This window comes from Canis lupus, chromosome 17 (assembly GCF_011100685.1).
Source record: "Canis lupus familiaris isolate Mischka breed German Shepherd chromosome 17, alternate assembly UU_Cfam_GSD_1.0, whole genome shotgun sequence".
NCBI classification, from domain to species: Eukaryota; Metazoa; Chordata; class Mammalia; order Carnivora; family Canidae; genus Canis; species Canis lupus.
The window spans coordinates 7,920,510-7,942,618 of NC_049238.1; the positions used below are offsets into that span (position 1 = coordinate 7,920,510).

Sequence of the window (22,109 nt, forward strand, 5' to 3'; positions counted from 1 at the left end):
AGAAAAGCTCCTCTCTACCGAAGAACGTAGAATAAATGATGAAAACAGAAAATCGCCATTTTATCTAATTTAGGTAAGAATCAGTAAAAGACGTTGAAAGAATTATGTGAAAGATTCTTAGGAAGGGATAAACGGTGAAGTCTGGGAGATTCCCATTAACCACATTATTAAATTTAACCTCCCCAACCAGAGGACAGCGGACAGCAGGTGCCTCCTGAGGTGACCCGCTGGGGAGGAGCACCCACACACGGAGCACCCCCTCCCCGCTCCCCGTAACCTGAGCCACATCGTGAAGACACACCGGGCACACCCCAGCTGAGGTCCATTCTGCCAAACGGCCGGCCTTGACTCTTCAACCGTCAATGTCATAAGGGACACGGGACGGCTGAGGACGCGACATACGTTAAAGGCAGCGCAGAGCGTCGTCGGGACCATCTCTCACGACAAAGCAAAAGCAGCTCTAGAGGACACTTTGCAGACTGCATATCAGAGGATAGGCACTAAATAGTAGGCCGAGCATCGTACCGATGTTAGATTCGCACAGCACAATCATTCTATCAAGGTTACGCAGGACCATGTCCCTGTTCCTAAGAGGTGTATGTGGGGTAAAGTGTCACGAGGTCTGAAAGTCACCTGCAAATGGTTTGGCAACCACAAAATGTGTGCTCTATATAAATAGAAACCAAGCAAATGTGGATAAAAATGTCAACAACTGATAAACTTCGGTGAAGAGCATATGCCTGTTGAGTGAAGTCTTGCAACCTTTCTGTAGGTTTGGGAGCCTTAAAAAAACAAACCAGCAAACCGACAAAAATGGTGACCAGGGGACTGGCCATAACCCGTGGCCCTCCGGAGTTGACGGCTGTCCTACCGAAGAGCCCGGGTGCTGACAGAACGGGTCAGCGCTCGACCCCACATTCCCCAGGGAGATGTTACGTGGCCAGCTCCGGTGGGGTCAGGCTCCTGTGACAGGCTGTCACCCAGGTAACTGTGTAGATGGAGAAGAAGCAGAGTTCCTCCGGATGGGGACACGTGTTAGGGGCCGGAGAGATATCCCAGAGGGTGGGCACCGCAGAACCCCCATCCCGGCAACTCCCCACCCTCCTGAGGATACAGGGGAGCCCCAAAGCTCGGCCAGCCAGTCGGATGGGCCAACATCCTAGGGCGTGTCCCGGCTGGAACAGGGGGGCTGGGACTCCCCACCTCCCGCAGAGCCTATCCTTGACTCCTCCTTGGGCAACTGGCTCCTCACAGTTTCAGGAGCAAGGCCGGTGGCCACAAACCCCTAAAACACTCTGCTCATTTGCACTCAGTCAGGAACTACCATATATTAGACGCTACTGTGTACCTCTCAGTACATTTATGAGGTGGGTATGACTCCCCTCATTTTAAAATGAAGAAACTGAGGCCTAGGCAAGTGAAGGGCTTGCTCATCTCACGCTGGGAAGACAGCAGAAGTTTGCAAGGCACCTGAGCCCCACACCCACATTAGCCACATCAGAGGCTGCATGCAAAGCAGCATGGGAGAGGCTTAGAAATCCTCTTCCCACAACCCTGCCTCAGCTGGCTCACTCCCAGACCAGGCGGCTTCTGTCCTCGGCCTGGAGATTGTTTGTCCCACACCACAGAAGGACAGCTCTGTCTTACAGGGGTCCCTCAGGCAGGGAGCACTGCCAGGAGAGTGGGGGCAGGCTGGGCCCCAGGCTGGAGCCACTCTCTCCTCTAGCTGTTCCTGGGGACCCCGGAGGAAGGGAGGGCGAGCCGATGGGAGGGAGAAGAGGGAGCTACAGCCCCTCAGTGGGGCCAGCGACTTCCAACGTGGACCACCACAGAATGGGAAAGGCCTTCCTGCTTCAGCAGATAAGTGGGACACCACAATGAAAACGAAACACCTGCCACGCAGCAGGCACTCCACTTCTAGATGCTTCTACCATTGTCAGTCTGCTGTTGATAAGCCTTTGATGTTTGTAAGAAAGCTCTTTACTTCCTTATTTTACCTCCTACGAGCAGTGACTGCTGATGAGCAATCTGACCAGGGCCGAGGCCAGCGTGATTCCTACTGCTCGTGTGAAAGCAAGAACAGCCTGCGCCCAAATGGTGTTATCTGAGAACTAGCAGAGTTTACTAAAACCATGGGGGGGGGGAGGGGGAACACTCAGTCAACCGCGTAGATCCCTTTTCAGATCCTTTTTCAGATAGAAACTGAAATGACGTCTTGACATACCTGAGACTCGATCCCAAATCCAGGGAAAGCATAAGTGCTCCCCCTGGGTGCTCCCGCGGGCCACCTCCCCGCCCCCTTCTCTCTCAGGGCGTCCTGCTCCCTGCCTGATGCCCAGCACGCTCGTGCCTTCTTCCCTCTCCATCCTCAGCCGCTCAAGGACAGGACCCAGGACTCAAAACTGCAGGTCCATGGCCAAGTCCAGCGGAGTCCTTGTGTTCAGAGCAGCATGGCATTTTGGAAGAGGCAGGGGGACAGGGCACGGAGGTCAGGGGGTGCTCTTTGCCCTGAGATTGTCACTGACACAGCCGGGGTGGCTGTCTCTGCCAGACTTCCTGCAGCTTCGGTCCTCAGAGCCGGCCCGGCCCCTGGCCCTGCAATCAGATACTCTCTTCCCCATGCCCGGGGCCCGGGGCCTCTCCAGCTCCCCCATCTCCTTCCCCGGCCCCTCGAGCACGGGAGCCTAGTCTGAGTGACAGAGCCCTCAGAGCACTCTGGGATAAGAGGTGAAACCAGCTAGGAGCTGCTTCGGTCCAAAGCACCCCAGACCCTGGGGTGGCTTTGCCCTGCAGTCATTGTGCCGTGCTCTGAGGACACGGTCATGTGAAGTCACTGGCTGTGACAGCGGACCAACAATGAGGCTGGCTGTAGCAGATGCCCTGGCAGTTGGGCTTCTCATGTGACCTAGTTCCTACCAAGCAGGAGCACCCCCAGGAGGCTCAGAAGGCAGAAGGCGCCACCCTTCAGAAGGCAGGACCCTTCCAGAAGGACAGAGAGACAGGAATGCGGTCCTTCTGGGACAGCTGGGCCTTGATGGCTTGCGGCAGGCTCCAGCTTCAAGAGCACCGGGCAGCTGTGGTGGCAGCTTCCTGCGGTGGTGGACACGGCACAGCAGCTCCCCTCCCAGGGCGATTCTTCAGGGACCCTTCTGCTCCTTAGAGACTCTTCCTACTACCTGCTTCCTTGTCCTTAAGCTGCTCAACACCGGGTGATCATAACTAAGCTAACTAAAGAGGATTGTGTGGTCTGTCCCTAGACCTTCACCGTCACACTCTTCTTGGCAGAGAACTTCCAGATCCCCTCAAAGTTCCAGAACATTCTGTCGTCTCCTGGGACCCTGGCTAGGAGGCTCGCCCAGACTCATTTTGAATTTTCCATAGTGAGCAACCACACAAGCATGCAATTCTGTGACCCAAAGGAAAGTTATATTGAGCTTTTTGTTCCAAAGTCTGTGGTGGTAGTGAGGTTGGTCTGCTGTTGAAGCCACCTGGTTTTTGTAAGACGATGCAACAGGGTCCTCAGTGCAGCTAACAGTAAAGAAGACCATCCTGCACTTGCCATTTTGAAGATTAGCTGCATTTTTTTTTAAAGAAAAATCCCCCGAGTCAATACAGCTATTATTGCATCTTTAAACTCTCACAAATAAGTCTAAAAAAAAATCATCTGGCATCCTGCTGCTTCTGTAGCTGGACAGCTTAGATCTTACCCATCAGCCTGCTGAACCGTTCCTTTTTCAGAAACATACATAGCACCGCGGATTTTCTGATAGCCGTGTTTTTAACAGTTGTAGCTTGCTGAATCAAAGCAGTTGAATTTGATACAAGTTCAAGGTCATTTCCTTCAAGAATTAACTCCTCTTTCTGGGCTTGAGATTCAGAACAAGCAACACCTGGCCTCATCCAAGCCCTGCAGATGTATTTTTTCACCCGAGAAATTTCGGATTTCGAGAAGAGAACCCTTCTCCTAGATAACAACGTTAATGGGGAAGTGAGCATACACTTCCTCAGTCACCTCATCTTGTACCGGAAGCCCAGAGTAACACCCTCGATCACCTTCTGCACACGACTACAGTTGGTGCAGACAGTAGCCAGTTCTCTTCTGGTTCCTACCATTTGTCAACTCGGAGCCTCTTCTTCTCCTTTCCAAGGAGACCGAGTTCTATGCTGATGTGATTGAAGTCCTTTGGCAGGGTTCCTGTGGGGCCCTTCACGTTAGCAGCGCGTCCCTGCAGAGCAGGGTCGACATTTCTTTGACCGTCCAAAGCCTGATTGCTGAGAATGGTCTTTGTTCTCGCAGCAGATGTGGCAAAGAACAGATTAGCCACATTTTAAATCGATGTCAGGGAATGGCATTTTAACCTGACTGCGGTCCATTATGTGCGTAGCAGAAGTTTGGCCAAGAGAATCAGTATTTATGAAGGTGTCCCACAGGGAGTGCAGTCAACCTCTGTAGGTCCTGGAGCCAGTGCTTCTCAAGCTGGTGTGCCTCCAAATCCGGGGGTTCTGTTAGAAGGAAGCATGCGTATGTGTGACATATATCATATATATCATGTATTTGGATATATACAGAGAATTAAGAATATATATATTTTGGACTAAATTATGTCCCCCACCCCTAAATTCACACGTGGAAGCACTAATCCTCAGTGTGACTGTATTTGGAGATAGGACTTTTGAAGAGGTAATTGGGGTCATGAGGGTGGAGGCCTAGCCCTATAGGACTGGTGCCCTTATAAGAAGAAAGATACCAGGGATGTGCACACACAAAGAAAAGGCCGAGAGAGGACAGAGGAAGAAGACAGCCGGGAGAGGGGTCTCACCAGGAACCAACGTTGCCAGCACCTTCCATCTCCAGCTTCCAGAACTATGGGAAAATAAATTTGTGTTGTTTATGCCACCCAGAGTGTGGTATTTTGTTAAAGCAGCCCAAGCAGACTAATACAACACACACACACACACACACACACACACACACACACCCCAGCTCTGTCTCCTAAGAGGGCAGGTGCAACCGACACCTCAAAAGTACTAGGCACATGTCCTCCCAGGTCTTTGTTTCTGAACACCATGCTCTATTTATTAAAAGGATGTAAGGCTCCGTGGGCAAATGGCTGGTTCCCAGGGACGCCTGAGCCCTCAGTAACAGTCTGGGCAGGGCTCGGTCAGGGCATCGCAAGGACACCTGGCTGGCGATGCCAACGCGTGAGAGCCAACCTTGCCTCCGGGGGAGCTGGAGCCACGGAGCCACCCCTGTGGCCCTGCTTCCAGCAGCCTCCGGCGGAGCGTCCTGGGAGAACAGAGTTGGGCTCCAGCTGGTGCTGGTTGTGGGTGAGGAGGAAGCTGCCCCACCTTCTGCAGCACAGACTCCTCCCCTTAAAAATGAGGGTAACAGCACTTCATGCCTGTCTTCTCTTTGGTTTTTAAACTTTTATTGTAGAACGGTAATCTCCTATATGCCCATAACCAAGGCCCAAAACCATTAACTCACATCTAATCTCGTCTACATCCCCACCCTTCCTTCCACCCAAGCACCCATTATTTGAAGCAAGTTCCAGACATATTATTATTTCATCTGGAAGTATTTCAGGATCTCTAGAAGATAAGGATGAAACACACAATTTTCCTCTTAAAAGTTTCCTTCTGAACATCCTGTTTCCCTTTAATTTTGGAAGGACTCAATACTTCTGGGGTTTGGTTTTTTTTGTTTGTTTGTTTTGTTTTGTTTTGTTTTTCCAGGGGAAGGGTTTTGATGGCCAGGTGAGGGCTGGAGGCGCACGGAGGAGCGTGGGGTCGGCAGAAGGAACGCCTGGGAGCCTGGCCGAGGTTCACAGTACAAGACCAGCCACCGTGGATTCTAGCACCGAGTTTTGGTGATTTTTTTTCTTTCCTGCTTCAGAACCTGGACTGCCCCTGCGATCCCGAGGGCTTGGAGAATACACTCCATCCCTTCATTTTGTGCCCGCGTCCATCTTACCTTCTTTGTATCATAGAATCCACCTCCTTAAGAAAAGCGTTCCCTCTGAAATGCTCAAGTGCCAGACTTGCGGGGGTTCGGGGCTAAGCCCGGCCCGGGAGGCGCCCCCCGCCCCCCCCAGCGGCAGGAGACGGCAGGAAATGAGACCACCCGGAGGTCTGGCCCCCACGGACGGGCAAAGCCTGTGTCCCCAGGTAAAGCGAGGAGGACGCACGTCGGCCAAGTTGGGTCGCTAAGGTCGTTGCAAGCTTCCATCTCTGCGATGCTTAGTGAGGAAAACAAAGAAAGAAAAGCACTTGGGACGTGAAAAATCCCCACAGAACGGTGCACGCCCCCGCGAAGGGGTGCGCGCGTGCCCTCCCGGGATTCAGCCCGGACCCACGCAGCCCCCGGGAGGGCGGAACTGTCTGGGGTCTCCCGGCTGCTCGGCACCCCGCGAGCTGGGCACGGCCCGCGCACCGCCCGGCGGAGCTGCAGCCCCGGGGCAGGCGCAGCGAGGCAGGGGGCGGGGCCCAGGAGGGGCGGGGCCCGGGAGGGGCGGGGCCCGGGAGGGGCGGGGCCCGGGAGGGGCGGGGCCCGGGAGGGGCGGGGCCCGGGAGGGGCGGGGCCCGGGAGGGGCGGGCGGACCGCGGCGTGGGGGGTGGCGGGGCGCGGACCCGCGCGGGGCGGGGGGCGTGGGGCGGGGAGCGGAGCTGCGGGCGGAGGAGCGCACCCGGGACCCGCGGACTCGGGAGGAGCCGGGGAGGGGTCGGGGCGCCGGCGGGGCGGGGCGGGGCGGGGCGGGGCGGGGGCGGAGATCCCGGCGGGGCGCGGTCCCCTACTGGGCGGACCCCGGCTCGGGCCGTGGGCGGGGGCGCCGGGGAAGGCGGAAGGACTCGGCGCCCCCGGCGGCCCGGCGCAGAGCGGTTTCCTTCCCGCTGGCCGCGGCGCCCCCGCCGAGTCCCGGAGCCCCCAGCCCCGCGGGCGCCATGCGGGAGGCGCTGCTGCTGTTCTGCAACTGGAGCACGCTGGGCGTGTGCGCCGCGCTCAAGCTGCCGCAGATCTCCGCGGTGCTGGCGGCGCGCAGCTCGCGGGGCATCAGCCTCCCGAGTTTACTTCTGGAGCTGGCGGGGTAAGGCCCGGCGGCTGCCCTCCCCCTGCTCTCTGCGGCCCGGGGGTGCCGGGAGCCCGGCCGCGGGAGGCACCGTCCGGGGCGCTCACCTCCCCTGGCGAGTCGCTGCTCCCCGCGCGGACGGCGCACGCCCATTTTACAGGTGCGGAAACCGACGCCCGGGGTACCGCCACCCCGCCCGGCACCCGCAGCCCAACCGGGCGGCCGCGGGCGGGGCCGTTTGCACCCGGGGGCCTGTGACCCACGTCGTCCCGGAGCGCCCCGCCGCCACCCCTTCTCTCGGGTCTCGGCTTCCTCGCGCGCAAAATGAGGGGTGGGGCTAGAAATTCTAAGGGTCCTCTGGCTTTTAAAAGTTACCCGTGGGGGGAGGGGGACCCCGAGGACGGAGGGCTCCCTGGAGGGGGAGGAGGGGGGGGGGGGGGGGGGAGGAGGGGGGAGGGGGGGAGGAGAGGACTTGGTCGGCCGCGGCCAGCCAGAGAGGAGCCGGGGCGGCTCGTCCGTGAGGAATCGGAGTGGGTGCCCCGACCAGGTTTCGCGATGTGAACGCGAGGAGCGGAGTCGCAGAACTCGGTTGGGACGACTGGGGGGGGCGGGCAGCGGGGACCCGGAGCCCCCGGCGAGCCGCCCCCGCTCTCCCCCCGCGGCTGCGCGCCCTGGAAGCCGGGCGGGGAGGGGGGAGAGACCTCGGGGGTGGGAGAGGTGGGGTCCTAACCGGGCGCGCCCGTCTGGAGCTGGGCCACTGGCGGGAGTGGGGCCCCCGGCGGACTCGGGGCGACCCCCAACACGGGGCCCCCGGCTGGACAGCGGGATGGGCGAGGCCTCACCGCGCGGGCTGTCGGGGGGGGCTTGGGGCGCTGAGGGGGTCCAGGGGGCGCCGACGGCCCGGACGGGGCCTGAGTCCCTAAGAGGCGCCTGAGGCTCGGGAGGCGGGGCTGGCGGGGGGCGGGGGGCGGGGGGAGCCGAGGAGCGCCCGATGCCCGCGGAGGGCGGGGAGCCTGCCCACATCCTGGCGCCGCAGGTGCTGCGGGCGGCCGCTTCCTGCCCCTGCCCCTGCCCGTGGGCAGAAGCCGCCCTTGGGGCAGGAGGGGCCGGCGTGGGGGGGTCGGGGCGCAGGGGGCGGCGCGGGGGGCTTCGTGGAGGCGGGGGCCGGGCGCCCCCCGGCCCAGCTGGAAGTGATCTCGGCTCCCTGGGCTGGGTCCCTGGGTTTCCTGTCCACCTCCGGCCACACTGTATCTTAGTGGCTCCATTTCCAGAGCCGGGTCTGTGTGCAGACGCTGAGCATTGTCTTACTCAATCCTCAGGACACCCCCGGGAGGAAGACCGTGTTCACCGTAGACAGTAGGAACCTGGGGCCTAGAAGGTGAAGCATCACACCCAAGTTCCCCCGCAGCAGCAGGGCCCTAGGGGTCACCTGGCCCTGCCTCTCGCCCTTGCCATGCCTGCCCTCCCACCTTCTCCACGCTCACTGGGTTTGGCTGCTTTCTAGGCTCATCTCCCATATTGTGGGTGGGGGAAAGGGTTGGCACACCCTGCCCTCCTCTCCCTTTCCTTCCCCAGCCTCCTCTGGTGAGAGCCAGCTCGGAGCGGGTGCTAGGGGCAGTGCCTCCCAGTGACTGTCCCCAGTGAGCCCTGCCTGCCTGCCTACTCGGGGCAGGGCGGCCTCCAGAAGCCCCCCAGAAAGAATCCTGAGGGGTCCCCGTGGAGGAGGGGGAGGGGAGAGAAGGACCCTTCATCTCCTGGGAAGTAGAAGCCATAACAACCCCTCAGAGGACATGTACCCTCCTTGGATCCTGATCTGAGCAAATTCTAAAAACCAATTTTTTATAGAATTGGGCTCATAGGGACATAAGCCATATCTTAATGATACTGGAAAATGACTTTTAATGTGGATTGGTGTGAAGCAGCAAGAAAATGCCTTTATTTTAGAAGTGCCTCCTGAAGCATGCACCTTGCACCCTTCAGCAAAGAGAAAGAAGGGAGGGGTCGTAGGTGAACGTAGCAAAGTATTATTTGTTGAAGCTGGTGCTGGGTACCTGGGCTCATTATGCTGGTTTTTTTTTTTTTTTTTCCAGTTTGTGTCTGTGTTTTTACAATTTAGGGGCGCCGGGGTGGCTCAGTCGGTTGAGCGTCCTACTCTTGATTTCGGCTCAGGTCATGATCTCAGGGTCGTGGGATCAAGCCCCGGGTTGAGCTCCATACTGGGCGTGGAACCTGCCTAAGACTCTCTCCTTCCCTGTGCCCCACCTCCAGCTCTTGCTCTCTCCTTTCCATAAAAAAAGAAAAAAAGAACTCAGAGTTTCTTCAGTTTACAAAAGCATCCACCTGATTCCTTCCTTGTTTCATGCACGCGTGGGGAGGACAAGGGACCCCAGACCAGGCCATGGGCAAGCACATCCGCCTTCAGAGCCCCTCAGGTCTCTGAAGAGAATAAATAATCGCCTGTTTGGAGCAGTTTCCTAATTCAGGTGACTGGGGGAGGCCGTGGTCTGCCCTGGAGGGGGTGGTGGGGAGGGAGTCACCTGCCCTCTTCAGGGAGAAGAGGTGGCCACAAGAGGAGAGGGCTCTCCAGGCAGGGGGCTCCGGGAGAAGCCTGTGGGCCGGACTAGGTGACACTTTTAAGGCACCCACGAGAGCTAGGGATGCAGTTACCCCTGCTCCCCAGGTGGGAAGCCGGGGCAGGAGAGGTTAGATCCCCAATGCGGGGATCCGGAGCCCAGTGGCCGTGCCCCGGAGTGTCAGTTCTTACCCCCCCCCCCCCCCCCCCCGCACTGGACGGGAGGCTCCACGTTTAGCAAGGGGCCGACCGCAGGGCAGAGGCCCGGCCACTCTGAGGAGGAGGCTGGGCAGGTGGGGCAGGTGAGGGGCAGGTGGCGGGGGCAGGAAGCACTGGCTGGGGTCCCACAGCATCTGGTGCGGGAGGGAGCCCAGATAGGACCCCAGGCTGACCGTGGGAAGCGCTCCGTGCCGGGAGGCTGCTGTTTCACAGTTGCTGGCACAGGTGTCCCGGTGTCCCCGGTGTCCCGGGGAGGTTCCCGGTAGGGAGGCAGTGGGGCCGGGCTGGCGGAGGCTGTGCTGGGCACCTCCCAGCCTAGCGGCACCTGCAGAGGCTGCCTCTACTTCCTCTTGAGACGGGGCTCTTCCCCCACTCAGAGCACCCGTGCCTCACTCAGCTCCTCCGCCACCCCTCCTCCGGGCATCCTCCTGCCCTGGAACCTTCCACAGCTGGGCTTTCAGACAGGGCAGCTCCTGTGGGGGACCCTGCTCCCCCTCCCCCCAGGCCCAGCAGGCTGCCTTCTAGGCTGTTGGATGCCCCGGCCTCTGGGTAAGATTCCCTTAGAAAAGCCTTCAGTCCTAATCCCGGTTCTGCTCCTGACTCCTGAGTTGTTGCCTCAGGAGTGGGTACGTGTGTGGTTTTTGTTCAGACCTCTAGGTTATGTGCGGAGGAGAGAACCTCAAGTCACTCCATGGAGTAGACCAGGAATTTTAACAGATTTGTGGGGCTGCGGGTCAGACATCACTGGGCGTGACTGTAATGAGCATTCAAGCATTCAACTGTTTTTCCCCCCTCTGTTGTGCCTTTTATTCCCATGACATACTCATTCCATAACCGGAAGCCTGTATCTAAATTATTTTTTTAATTTTTTTCTTTATTTTTTATATCTTTTTTATTTAAATTAAATTTGCCAACATATAGTTGGCACATATATAAAACATAAAACATATAAAAACATATAGCTTTTAATTAAAAGCAACATTAAAAATAAAAGGACATTTACGACCCTCAGGCCACAGAAGTGATAGACGGTTGACCTTGAACGTTTGGGTCCCACTGGGAGAGCATTGCAGCCTGGCAGCTGGGCCTCCCTGGGAATGCCCCAGGCTGGGTGGGGGTGGGGGGGGTGGGAAGCACCCCACTGGAATCAGGAAATTTAGCCTCTGGTCTTTGTCTTTTCCCTGAGTTGTCCTATGACTTTGGCTTCTGGGCCTCAGTTTCCCGAGGTGGTCTGTAAGATGTGGAGGGCAGTGTGGATGACCCCGGGCAGTGGTCTTGGCTCCGACGTCCCAGGGTCTCATGCCTCTCCTGAAGGTCACTGGCTGAACCCCTCTTGGCGTTTGGGAGGTGTGCCCTCCATGATGTGGGTGCGGGCGGCCCAGACTGCAGGGCCTGCTCGTGTCCCTGCTGGTCATTCATTCAGCGGGTCTGCTCCAAGGCTTGCTGTGTTCCCCTCTGCAGAGGTGGGTGGGCTACAGCTGCCCCCTCCTTCCCTGGCCCCCTGAGCTGCCCTGCAGAGGTGAACAGAGGGGTGCTGTTCTGGAGGCCTGGCAGGACGGGAGGCCATGCAGCGGGGCAGGGGCCAGGAGGAGCACCTGCTTGGCCCCTGAAGCCCAGAGGTGACCAGCCGCAAAGCCAGAGAGCCAGAGGGCAGCAGGGCTTTGGGGTCCCTGGGAAGAGGACAACTAGGGAGGCCCAGGCCTAGGCAGACCCACACCCCCTGGGAGACGCCAGCCTCCCACCTCACCACCAGCTCAGCCAAGAAGTGTCTGCTAGGTTGGAAACAGGATGGGGGGCACAGGCTCCCCAGCCCTCTTCCTGGCTGAGGAAATGATGAGGGAGGGCAGCTCTGGTTTACCTGGGGAGACAACCCGGGTGATGGCACAGGTGACTCCAAGGGGACCTGGGGGGGTTAGGTTCTTGGGGACCTGACTGGCTGGGGAGCGAGCTGGAAAGATGGGAAGCTCAGGCCTTTTCTCCTGAGAAGCGTGTGGGGTCCTGGGGTCCTTTCCCCCACGTCCCCAGCCTTTCAGAGCTAGAATTTTCTTCAGGAACTGATGGCTGCTCTTTCCTGACTGGGCAGCACTCTGGAAGGCCGCAGGGATCACCCAGGTGGTTGGTTGTCTTCAGAACTCCTCAGCTCCGGGCTGCACCCCACCCCACCCGGCCCCTCATGAGCGCCCGCCCCCGGATGTCTGTCTTGGCCTGTGTGGCTTCTGGTGTGCGGCCTTCTGAGGGGCTGCCCAGCACCCTAGCTTTGGAGACAGGCCAGAGGGGGGCCAGAAGCCCCGTCTCTTCCAGCCTGGTCTGCAGCCTGCCCTCTGCAAGGGGGACTTGACACTGTGCGCAGTATGCCCGGCTCCGGCCAGGACTGGGCCTGTGAAATCACCAGTCCACCCTTCGTGTTTGAAATCTCCCCTCTTGGCATCTGCAGGCTCTGCCCGCTGCTTCCAGGATTTTGCAAGCCAGCCTGTGCTCTGGAGTGCTCCTGGGTGCTCCCAGGTGCTCCCGGGCACTGGCCGGGGCCCCCTGCCGGCTGCCGGGTCAGTGGGGCTCAGGCTTGCCCTCTCTCTCCCCAGCTTCCTGGTGTTTCTCCGGTACCTGTGCTACTATGAGTACCCGCTGCTCACCTACCTGGAGTACCCCATTCTCATCGCACAAGGTAACGGAGCCCCTGGATGCCCGTGTTCCCTGTCCCCCCTGGGCCGGGCTGGCAGCAGCCCTCGCACTCTGTCCTGCCTCACCCCAGCCTTTCTCTTTCAGACGTCCTCCTTCTGCTCTGTGTCTTCCACTTCAACGGGAACGTGAAAGGGGCAGCGCCCTACCTCGCCCTGTATCCTTCAGCATCCAGGGATCAGATGGGACCGGGGTGGTACTTGCAATGTGTGCTGCTTACCAGATAGATGTTCTTTGGGTTAACCTAAAAAAGATCCCAAATGCAGGACTCCATGGGAGGGAAGATACCTCTGCAACCTAGAGGTGCTCCAGGGCAGTCCCTCCCTGTGGCCTCCCTTCCAAGACAAGGGTGTCAGCGGGGCTCCAGCCAGCCAAGTGGCTTGTAGACCTAGTACCTCCCTGCTGGCGTGCTGAGCGGTGGAGGCACCCTGCTAGGGCGACCTCATCCAGATTTATCCTTTAGGGGAAGGGAGACATTTCTTCTTCCCTAAAAACATCCCCAGAGTACTTGAAGTCCCAATAATGGGACTGTCACTAGCACGGTGCCACTAAGGCACCCGGTAGGCTGCTTGCTACTGCCTGTCTGTGTGCGAGCGTGGGTTCTCGAAGGCTTTGTTCAAAGTGAAAACTACGCCCAAGACGTCAGAAGGGTCCTGGTGGGGATCCGGCCGTGACACAGACGTGTGCCCACTCACGCAGCATCTTCTGTGAACAAGGGCCTGGCTTTCGTTTCAGCCCTCTCTAAAAATTCGGTTATCTTCTTGTTGAATTCGCATTCCTGAAAAAGCCACGAAAGCCTTTTGAGTGGCAGCCACTTAATCCTGCCACATCTGTGAAATGGCCTGAGCTGATTATTCGTACATCTTCAGGGTGGAGGAGGGAGGAGGGTACAGTGAATTTTTAACAGTGAAATTTTTCTTAACAAAAGTGTGTCCCAAATACTCCGTGGGACATACTCGTACTAAAAGATATTTTTATTAATCTGAAATTCAAATTTAACTGGGTGTCCTGTTTTCTATTTTTTTGTTTTGTTTTGTTGTTGTTGGTTTTTTTTTTTTGGTGAATCAGGCAACCCCATAAAAAGGTCATCTTGAGGCACTCGGGAGTTGGCTACACCTGCTGCTCCTGGTCAAGTTTTGTGAAATGTTATGTAAAGTATCTGTTTGGAACGGACAGTATAAAACTGGGTCAAATTAGTTTAAGAAATTGAATTAGAGAGTGCTTTAAAACCAAGATTTCATCTGCCTACGTTCCAGCTGCTGTTCTGGTGTAGACCAGGTTGCTAGGAATGAGTTCTACCGACTTTTCACACAGGGCGCTGTGGCTCCCTTCATTCAAATAATGTTATGGATCATAATCACAGCAACCTGTTGGGTCCCTGTTGTGTGCCACCGGGCATTGCCGAGGTAGATGGGACAAGGAATGTTAAGGCCATTTTGCAGATAAGCAAACCGAGGCCAAAAGAAGGCAGGTGACTTGCCAAGGCCACAGCTGAGGCTCTTGGCCGTTATCTCGTGTGTGCGCTTGGCTAGCTGGACTCTCTGTGCTCATAGCCTCATTGAGCTTGACAAAAATCCCCTGTCATCTCTCCAGTCTCCCATGTCCCAGCATTGCTGACACCAACCGGATTTACGCTGGAGTTAGCAGGGAAGGGGGAAATCAGTGAAGAGAGTTTCACGTGGCACCAGTTTTGCAGGACGTGCCTCCCCTATAATGTTGAGCTTCTCATGTAAATGCTTGACTTTTGCCATGACATTGGCGATGTCTGCGTGGTCGGGGATGAGGTGGGTGGAACCCCAGCAACAGTCCACAGACAGGGCTCTTGGCAGTTCTCGTCCATAATCTGCTTGTTCTTTTGAGCCATTTTTGTCTCTTCCAAATCAGACAGGCTCTAGTAGCCCCATTCCCAGGTCGGCTTGTGTGGTGGGTAAGCTCCGTGGTCCTGGTGGGAAGGCTCGGGCTGGGGGGGGTGGGGGGGGTGGGGGGGGTCAGGGCTGCCTGCAGAGCCTCTTGTCTCCCTTAGCGCTGGGTATATGTGTGGCCTCGTGGTTCGTCCTTTCCCTGCAGAAGTGGATCATAGACCTGGCCATGGTGAGTGAGTCACACCTGAGGAGAGTGGGCAGGGGTCTGTCCCTCCAGGCGCCGCCCCGCACTCTTTAACCTGCTGATGTTGCAGCTGTACGAAAGCATCACGGAATGAGAGCACAGACCCATCCAAATGTTTAAAGACCTTATTCTCACTTAGCCGTCTGGCAACACTGTTGACTTCCTTTTTGGGGAGTCATAGAGAGCCAGGCTGGGGGGGTTGCCAACAGTAGTAGGATGAAGAAGTGGACATGAGTTAAAGAGCCTCTTATCAGGTTGACGATTGCGTATTGGCCACTTACTCATTATTTTTCTAACCTTTCCCCCACCCCCGCACCCCCCGCTATTTTTTGCCCTCCTTGGAAAAGGGTTAGCTCAGTACTCTTTTCCTTCCTTGGTTAAGGGCAAAAAAATCCCATTGTTTGAGAATAGAATTCAGAGGGTGGGTCAGGAAGCATCTGAGGCCAGGGCTTCTTTCCAGAGTGACTGGAGTGTACTTCTCCACCCAAGGGGAAAAGGAGAAGTCTTGGTGGTCCCCAGTCACTGCCTGTCACGCCCATGTTTATGAGCTTCACCCCCACCCCGACCCCCACCCCCAGCGTCTTGTCTGTGACCCTTGCCAGAAAGCGAGCTTGGCTCCATGTTCTCTCTTGTGACGTATGGAGAGCAAACAGGTAGGGCTGCCCTATTAACAAGGAAGAATTTTACATGAATATGTCCCAAATACAGCGCAGGACATACTCATGCTAAAAATTATTTGTTGTTGGTTTGAAATTCAGATTTACCTGGGTGTCCTGTATTTTTATTTGCTAAATCTGTCCAGGCCTTGGTTATGCTCCCAAAGAGAACTACCTCATGATTCTAGCGATGGCGTCTTCTCCTGGGAGACGTGTCGGTGGGGTACCCAGCAGACCCTGTGAGGGTATCTGTGCAGCGCTGGCCATGCCCCTGACACCAGGGCCCCACTAGGCTTTCTTGCCACCTGACCCTCGGCCCGCCGATCCCCCCCTCCGCCCCGGCCCCCACTGGCCTGTGCTCAGGGCAGTCTCCCCACCTGGCCTCCGTCCTCAGAGCCGTCTGTGCCCAGCCCTCGGGGTGCCCTGTCCTTGGATGCGAGCTCTGGCTCCCTGCCCTTCCCTTCTCCACTGTCCACTGTCACCGGGTCCAGGTGGCCCCCTCGCTCCCCTGCCTTTACCGTGGCCACGCTGCTTTGCACTGGAGGACGTGGTCACTGATCAGGAACCGGGTGGGTGCCAGCACCGTGGCAGGGCAGGGGGGACCCAGCTCCCTGCGCACAGCTGGGCAGCCTCTCTGGCCGCGGGGCCGACACGGAGTCTGGGCTCCTGGCCACCTGCTCCTGCAGCACCCCGCTCGCCCAGCACCCCGCTCCCGCAGCACCCCGCTCGCCCAGCACCCTGCTCCCGCAGCACCCGCTCGCCCAGCACCCTGCTTCCGCAGCACCCCGCTCACCCAGCACCCTGCTTCCGCAGCACCCTGCTCGCCCAGCACCCTGCTCCCGCAGCACCCCGCTCACCCAGCACCCCGCTCGCCCAGCACCCTGCTCCCGCAGCACCCCGCTCGCCCAGCACCCTGCTCCCGCAGCACCCTGCTCGCCCAGCACCCTGCTCCTGCAGCACCCCGCTCACCCAGCACCCTGCTCGCCCAGCACCCTGCTCCTGCAGCACCCCGCTCACCCAGCACCCCGCTCGCCCAGCACCCCACTCCCGCAGCACCCCACTCGCCCAGCACCCCGCTCCCGCAGCTCCCTGTCTCTGTCCCGCGCAGGCCAGGGGCGCGGACAGGAGTCCGTGTGCAGCCGCAGCACGGCGGCAGGTCGGGTCAGCCCCGCCTCGGCCCCGGGCGCTCGGGCCGCTCCCAGCTCCCAGCGTGCTGCTCCCTTTGGCCGCTGCTCCCGCTGGGCTGAGGCGGAGGCGGGTGAAGCCGGGGCCGGGGTGTCTCACCGGGCGACACCGCAGAGGGTGCGCGGCACCCCGCGGACTCCCTGGAAAGGCCAGAAACTCCGAGCTGGTGCGCCTCGGCTGCTGCTGGGGTTCATGAGCCAGTCCAAAGCAGCCGGGTTTCCCCCAGGCTCTAAAACACCGCGTGTACCCGTCTGTCCGTCCGTCCGTCTGTCGCCTGATTTCATTGGCAGGTGCTTGGAGAGGCCGCTGTGGCCCATCACTTGCCTCGGAGCAGGGAAGTGGCCGGCTGTGAACAAGCGTGTCGCGGCAGCTGGGGCTTTGTGCTTGGTCACCGCTTGCCCCGACTGCGGCTTCGGAGGCACGCTCAGTCTCCGGGGCTTTGGCTTTTTTCAGCGAGGGCCTCCTGACGTACTTGCTCGTTGTTTGCTACTCTTTCTGGCTTACCAAGTTTCCGTGGAGAGATCTGCAGCTGGCTTTAGGTCTTCCCTTGTAAGTTAGGGCCTTCTTTTGTCTTGCTGGTTTTAGGATTTTTTTCTTGCTGGTTTTAGGACTTTTTTCTTTATCACTAGGATTTGCAAATTTTACTACAGTATGTCTTGGTGTTGACCTGTTTTGTTGATTTTGATGGCATTCTCTGTGCTTCCTGGACTTGGATATCTGTTTCCTTCCCCAGATCAGGGAAGTTTTCAGCTATCATTATTTCCTCAAATAAACCTTCTACCCCCTTTTCTTATTCTGCTTTTTCTCCTGTAAACAGAATCTGAGTACTTTCATCAGCACGGCCAGCAAGTTCGCTCAGCTCCAGTGCCTGTGGAAGACCCAGGACTCGGGAGCCGTGAGCGCCCTGACCTGGAGTCTCGCGTCGTACACCTGTGCGGGTAAGAGCAAGATGCCAGCCGACGGGCGCATTTGTGGGCATTGGGCAGTCCCCGGGGAGACCGTTACCTTCCCGGCCACCTGTCGTAGGTAGCCCCGCAAGCTTGAATCCTCTGTAGGCAGCTATTCACGTAGAACCTGCAAGCGGATGCATATTCACAATTCTCACCTCACGCAGATTATTTTCTATCCTCTGCAAGATCCGTAGTCCGGGTGCTAAAGAAAAAAAAGTAGAAAGGACACCTTTCTCCAAAGATCTGGCCTAGTATCAACAGTCCTCTCTTATTCTTTGAAAAACATCAGGAGGTGGGGATCCCTGGGTGGCTCAGGGGTTTGGCGCCTGCCTTTGGCCCAGGGCACAATCCTGGAGTCCCGGGATCGAGTCCCGCGTTGGGCTCCTGGCATGGAGCCTGCTTCTCCCTCCTCCTGTGTCTCTGCCTCTCTCTCTCTCTCTCTCTCTCTCTCTATGTCTCAAATAAATAAATAAATAAATAAATAAATAAATAAATAAATAAATCTTTAAAAAAAAAAAAAAAGAAAAACATCAGGAAATTATATTGAATCCACTAACTTGTTTTAAAAATGTGAATCTTTATGATGTAACAGATTCCAGAGATGACAGTCATACACTGACTTTTGAGAAAGAATATAATTTGTGTGTGTGTGTGGTGGTGGGGGGTCGTTCTGGAGCCATATTTCTTGAGGTCAAGTTCAGAATTCCATGATTTGTGTGGATTCTTGCAGGAACTACCCAAAATACATATATGCTCTTTTTGGTAGAATAAATTTTTTTTTTGGTTAGAATGATTTTTTAAAATTCAGAGCTATCACATTAATTAGGTTGACTACTTTTAGATATTTGAATTCTACTTTATATTTCTTCTGTGTCCTAAAGGACCAATTTCTCTCTCAGGGGTTAATGGAAGGGGGCCTTTGTGTCCCAAGTTATTTAAAATGAAGGCTTCTTGGGTTTTATTTTTAGCTTTAAAGTGTTGAAGTGTTAGGAAATGTTGAAATAGAGATATGGTTTCTGGAATTGCTAATTAGATATATTACTTATTAGCTCTCTAATTTTATCTTCAGGTATTATCTTGAAATGCTGCATATTAGATTTTCTTGTAGGAAATCTCCAGAGCCCACATACACTTCCATCGGTTTTGCTCGGCGCTCTGTGCTTAACAAGTACTTATACACATTGAGTAGATGACAAACTGGGGGTTAGAACCTGATGGAAAGAAATGAACTGGTTTTAAACCTAATGTCCTAAATGCGGGACGTGTGAGGCGGAGGGTTAGGAAAGGCAGGCCTTGGGGTGCAGGTTGCTTTCTGGAACTCCCAGCTCATGTCTCCCTCGTATGTCCACCTTCACTGTGACTACAGCTTCCTGGTGTTCCCAAGGTCAAGTGCTGTCCCCGAAAAATGAATTGAATGGAACAGTTGTAGTTAGACCCTGAGGAAGATCATGCCATGCCCTTTGCTGGGCCTGGGTTTCCTTTACCTAGAACACCCCTGTAAAAGAAGGGGGTAGCGTTTAGTTGTTTAAAAACATTGATTTTTGCTCATGGGAGCCTTTCTTTAAATTAAACCTTGGCAGAAGCCCCATAGGTAAATGGGATTTTCAAAATTTGCTTTTTGGGGTGGGGGACTTGGCCCACAGGATAGGAGTGGGGCTCAGTTTCTCCCTGGTTTCCCTGCGCAGCCCCAATTACGTTCAAGACACTGCTCCTGCTCTTAGGAGCAGCTTCAGAACCACTGGGCTAGGACGTGTGGCCAGAGTTGAGCAGTTTTATAAAATCTAGTACTGACTCAGTATTCTCTCCCCCAGAGCCTTTTTAAACCAGTTAGTGTATATTATTCCTGTATTTAAAAATGGAGAGACGTTAGCTCAAGCAAAATGCCTTGAGCAGCAAGTTGATGCTGCTGTTTTCTTTTACAGCAAGAATAATCACCACCTTAATGACCACCAGTGATCTAACAGGTAAGCACAGTACGTTCCTTCCCACTTTCTGGAATTCTGTCCCCCGGGTGCCTCCTTCATGTGTAAACGGTCTCACGGTCCCACACATCAGCTTGCTCCGCTGTACAGGGAGGCCCGCGAGCTCGATCCCGGGGCATCCGCCCCCACGCGCAGAACTAAGCACCTGGTTCTTGCAGCGCCCGGGATAGAGGGTGTCGCCGCCGCAGCAGGTGCAGGGGGCAGGGATGCCACCACACAGCTAGCTACGGAAGGCTGCTGGGAAATGTGTTTTGGAAGAGCAGGACAGGACAAGCACCTTGGGTGGGGCAGGGGGGATCTGACCTAGCAGAGGGACCTGGGGCAGCGGGTTTGAAGAGTGAGATGGGGGGGTGGTGAGAGACGGGGAGAGGGAGCAGCCCCCGTGAAGGTCCCGAGTGGGGTACACCTGGCTCAGCCACAGAGCGAACGGGAGCTCTGGGAGGAGTGTGAGGATGGGGTCCGCTGAGCGGACAGTCATATGACCCCCCACGTCCTTGTTGATTTTTTTTAAAGGGGGAGGAGGAAAATACTTGGATCGATGCAAAACGGATTTAGTTATTCCTTAGGCTGTTGTCTACTCCCAAGTTGGGTATCACTTGGAAAATGATCAAAACAAATGGTGTCACCTATTCTGTGAAGACTAGATATAGGTCCCTGGCACGTAGACCCCTTAAATAAGCCGTTATTTGAGAAATGATTGCCTACAGAGCAGTGAGGTGCATAGGCTTGTCCCTTTGCAAGGCCGCGTCTTGGGCTTAGGTACCTTCCGTCAGCTCTGAGAGAAGCATTGGAAGTATTCTGGCCACAGCACAAACTTGGGTCAGGTGGGGAACGGGGAAGACAGGTCTGTCTCCTCCACGGGACCTGAAGGACTCTCCCTATGGGAGGAAGAGTCCAGCTGCAATTAACCAACAAAACAAGCCTACATGTTAGAAGTTTGAAAGACTTAGAATGTTCTAGTTATACTTCGCTTTGTACTTCAAGTGACAGCTGTTCCTGAAAGTGATCTGGGGATAATCTTTCGAGGACAGTTTAGCTGGAATCTTACAAATGTTTTACGACCACAAGGATACATTAAATCTCATAAATCTTACTCCTCAGGAGAGTGTTCATCGAGTCACTTACGGTAAAGTGTTTTCGGCCCAGAAACACTTAGAACCAGAGTTGTTCAACAGAGTTCCAAGTTTCGTTGGGCAGGCTGGGGTGTGGCTAACCGGGTTTCCACTGAGAGCAAGGAAGGAAGCAATTCTGTTTTAGGACATGAAAACAGTACGTGTTCATACAGACGTTTCCTTTTTGATTGATTTCAGTTCTTATGCGATTTGTGATCATGCTTGCTTTGAATCTGTGGGTAACAGCCACGGTACTTCGCTACAGGACGACAGTGGGAAAGGCTGAGTGATCGATGCGCGGCTCCTACGCACAAAGTGGATTCCTAATGACTGAACCAAAGGGGAAAATAAGCTCACTGCTAAGTCAAGGTCTTCTATAAATTTAGTTAATTGTTTCAGAGACTTTGAAGCCAAAGGTATTTTAGACACAAGCCACGTGGACACCTGTTTAGAAATGCTACCCTCCCCTCCCTCCGCCTCAGGAGGCGGCGGCTGGGCTCAGACCCCTGCTGGCTGGGCCCTCGGGATTAACTGTCTCTGGTTTTGGGCTTTTACAATCCTTTCCACGGCACAAGCGATTATGAATGGAGTGAGATTTTTCTCAAAGTCGGAAGTGGAATTGTAGTAAATTACTAATGTTCCCTCCCTGGGACTGTTTAATTGTAATAGAGCTTTAACAGGCTGGCCTTTCCGTATCGTATCACAAGATAGTACCTCCTTGGGCTCTAGTAAGGTATGAGGCAAGCAAACGCTGGCCAGAGTTCATATACCAAAGTTAGTCTTTTTAACCTCATCCAGTGCCTTTAAGAAGCGTGCTATGAGCTGCAGTCTCTACTTACGAGGCAGTCCCGATGAACTTTCTGATTCAAGCATAGTGCTGCCATTTTTTAAAGGGTCACACCTTTAAAAAAAACAAAAACACACCTTGTCCGTTGACAACATAAGCAGGAAAGGGTATTGCTGGGTTCTGCCAAGTTCTTAAGGATTTCACGCTCATTATATCATATTCTAAACATGATGTTAAGATTATTGGATGCAGCTTTTTACTACAAAATTTTATAAAGCCTAAAATTTAAACTCTTCCTTTATGATTGAATGGCATTATTCTATTACATGGAATATATAAACGATGTTTATTAGAAAATGTTTTAGCTTCCTATGTAAAATAAACTCTCATATTCTGAACTCTGCTGAGTCTTAAAACTGTCAGTTTTGGGATCCCTGGGTGGCTCAGTGGTTTAGTGCCTGCCTTCAGCCCAGGGCGTGATCCTGGGGTCCCAGGATCGAGTACCACCACATCAGGCTCCCTGCATAGAGTCTTCTTCTTCCTCTGCCTATGTCTCTGCGCCTCTCTCTCCTCTGTGTCTTTCATGAATAAATAAAATCTTAAAAAAAAAAAAAACTGTCAGTTTTAATGGGATTAGTTTTTTAAGTTATGTAAAATGCTTAAGAATATAAACTGTGGTCAACATTTTAGAACTATTGCATGGGACCAGCAGGAAGAGAAACATGGTATATACCAATAATCATTCATTCTGCAGTTTCTACAGTCATAGTATTTAATTTTTTCAAGGATTTATTCAT

General features: G+C 55.2%; 1 protein-coding gene and 1 pseudogene across 2 annotated transcripts; one reads left to right on the forward strand and one right to left on the reverse strand.

Moving 5' to 3' along the window:
- Positions 1 to 41: 41 nt before the first annotated feature.
- Positions 42 to 6,944, reverse strand: LOC102152271 (annotated as a pseudogene).
- SLC66A3 (solute carrier family 66 member 3) lies at positions 6,835 to 21,710 on the forward strand. 2 transcript variants are annotated; one of them, XM_038560786.1, is made up of 7 exons: positions 6,835 to 7,085; positions 12,438 to 12,520; positions 12,622 to 12,691; positions 14,564 to 14,625; positions 17,299 to 17,419; positions 19,354 to 19,395; positions 20,724 to 20,862. In XM_038560786.1, the coding sequence occupies exons 1-6, from the start codon at positions 6,943 to 6,945 to the stop codon at positions 19,385 to 19,387; spliced, it is 513 nt and encodes a 170-aa protein (XP_038416714.1). In that variant the 5' UTR covers positions 6,835 to 6,942; the 3' UTR covers positions 19,388 to 19,395; positions 20,724 to 20,862. The 2 variants fall into 2 exon arrangements, with proteins under 2 accessions (XP_038416714.1, XP_038416713.1); XM_038560785.1 differs by having other exon boundaries at positions 6,839 to 7,085; positions 14,568 to 14,625; positions 20,724 to 21,710.
- Positions 21,711 to 22,109: the final 399 nt, after the last annotated feature.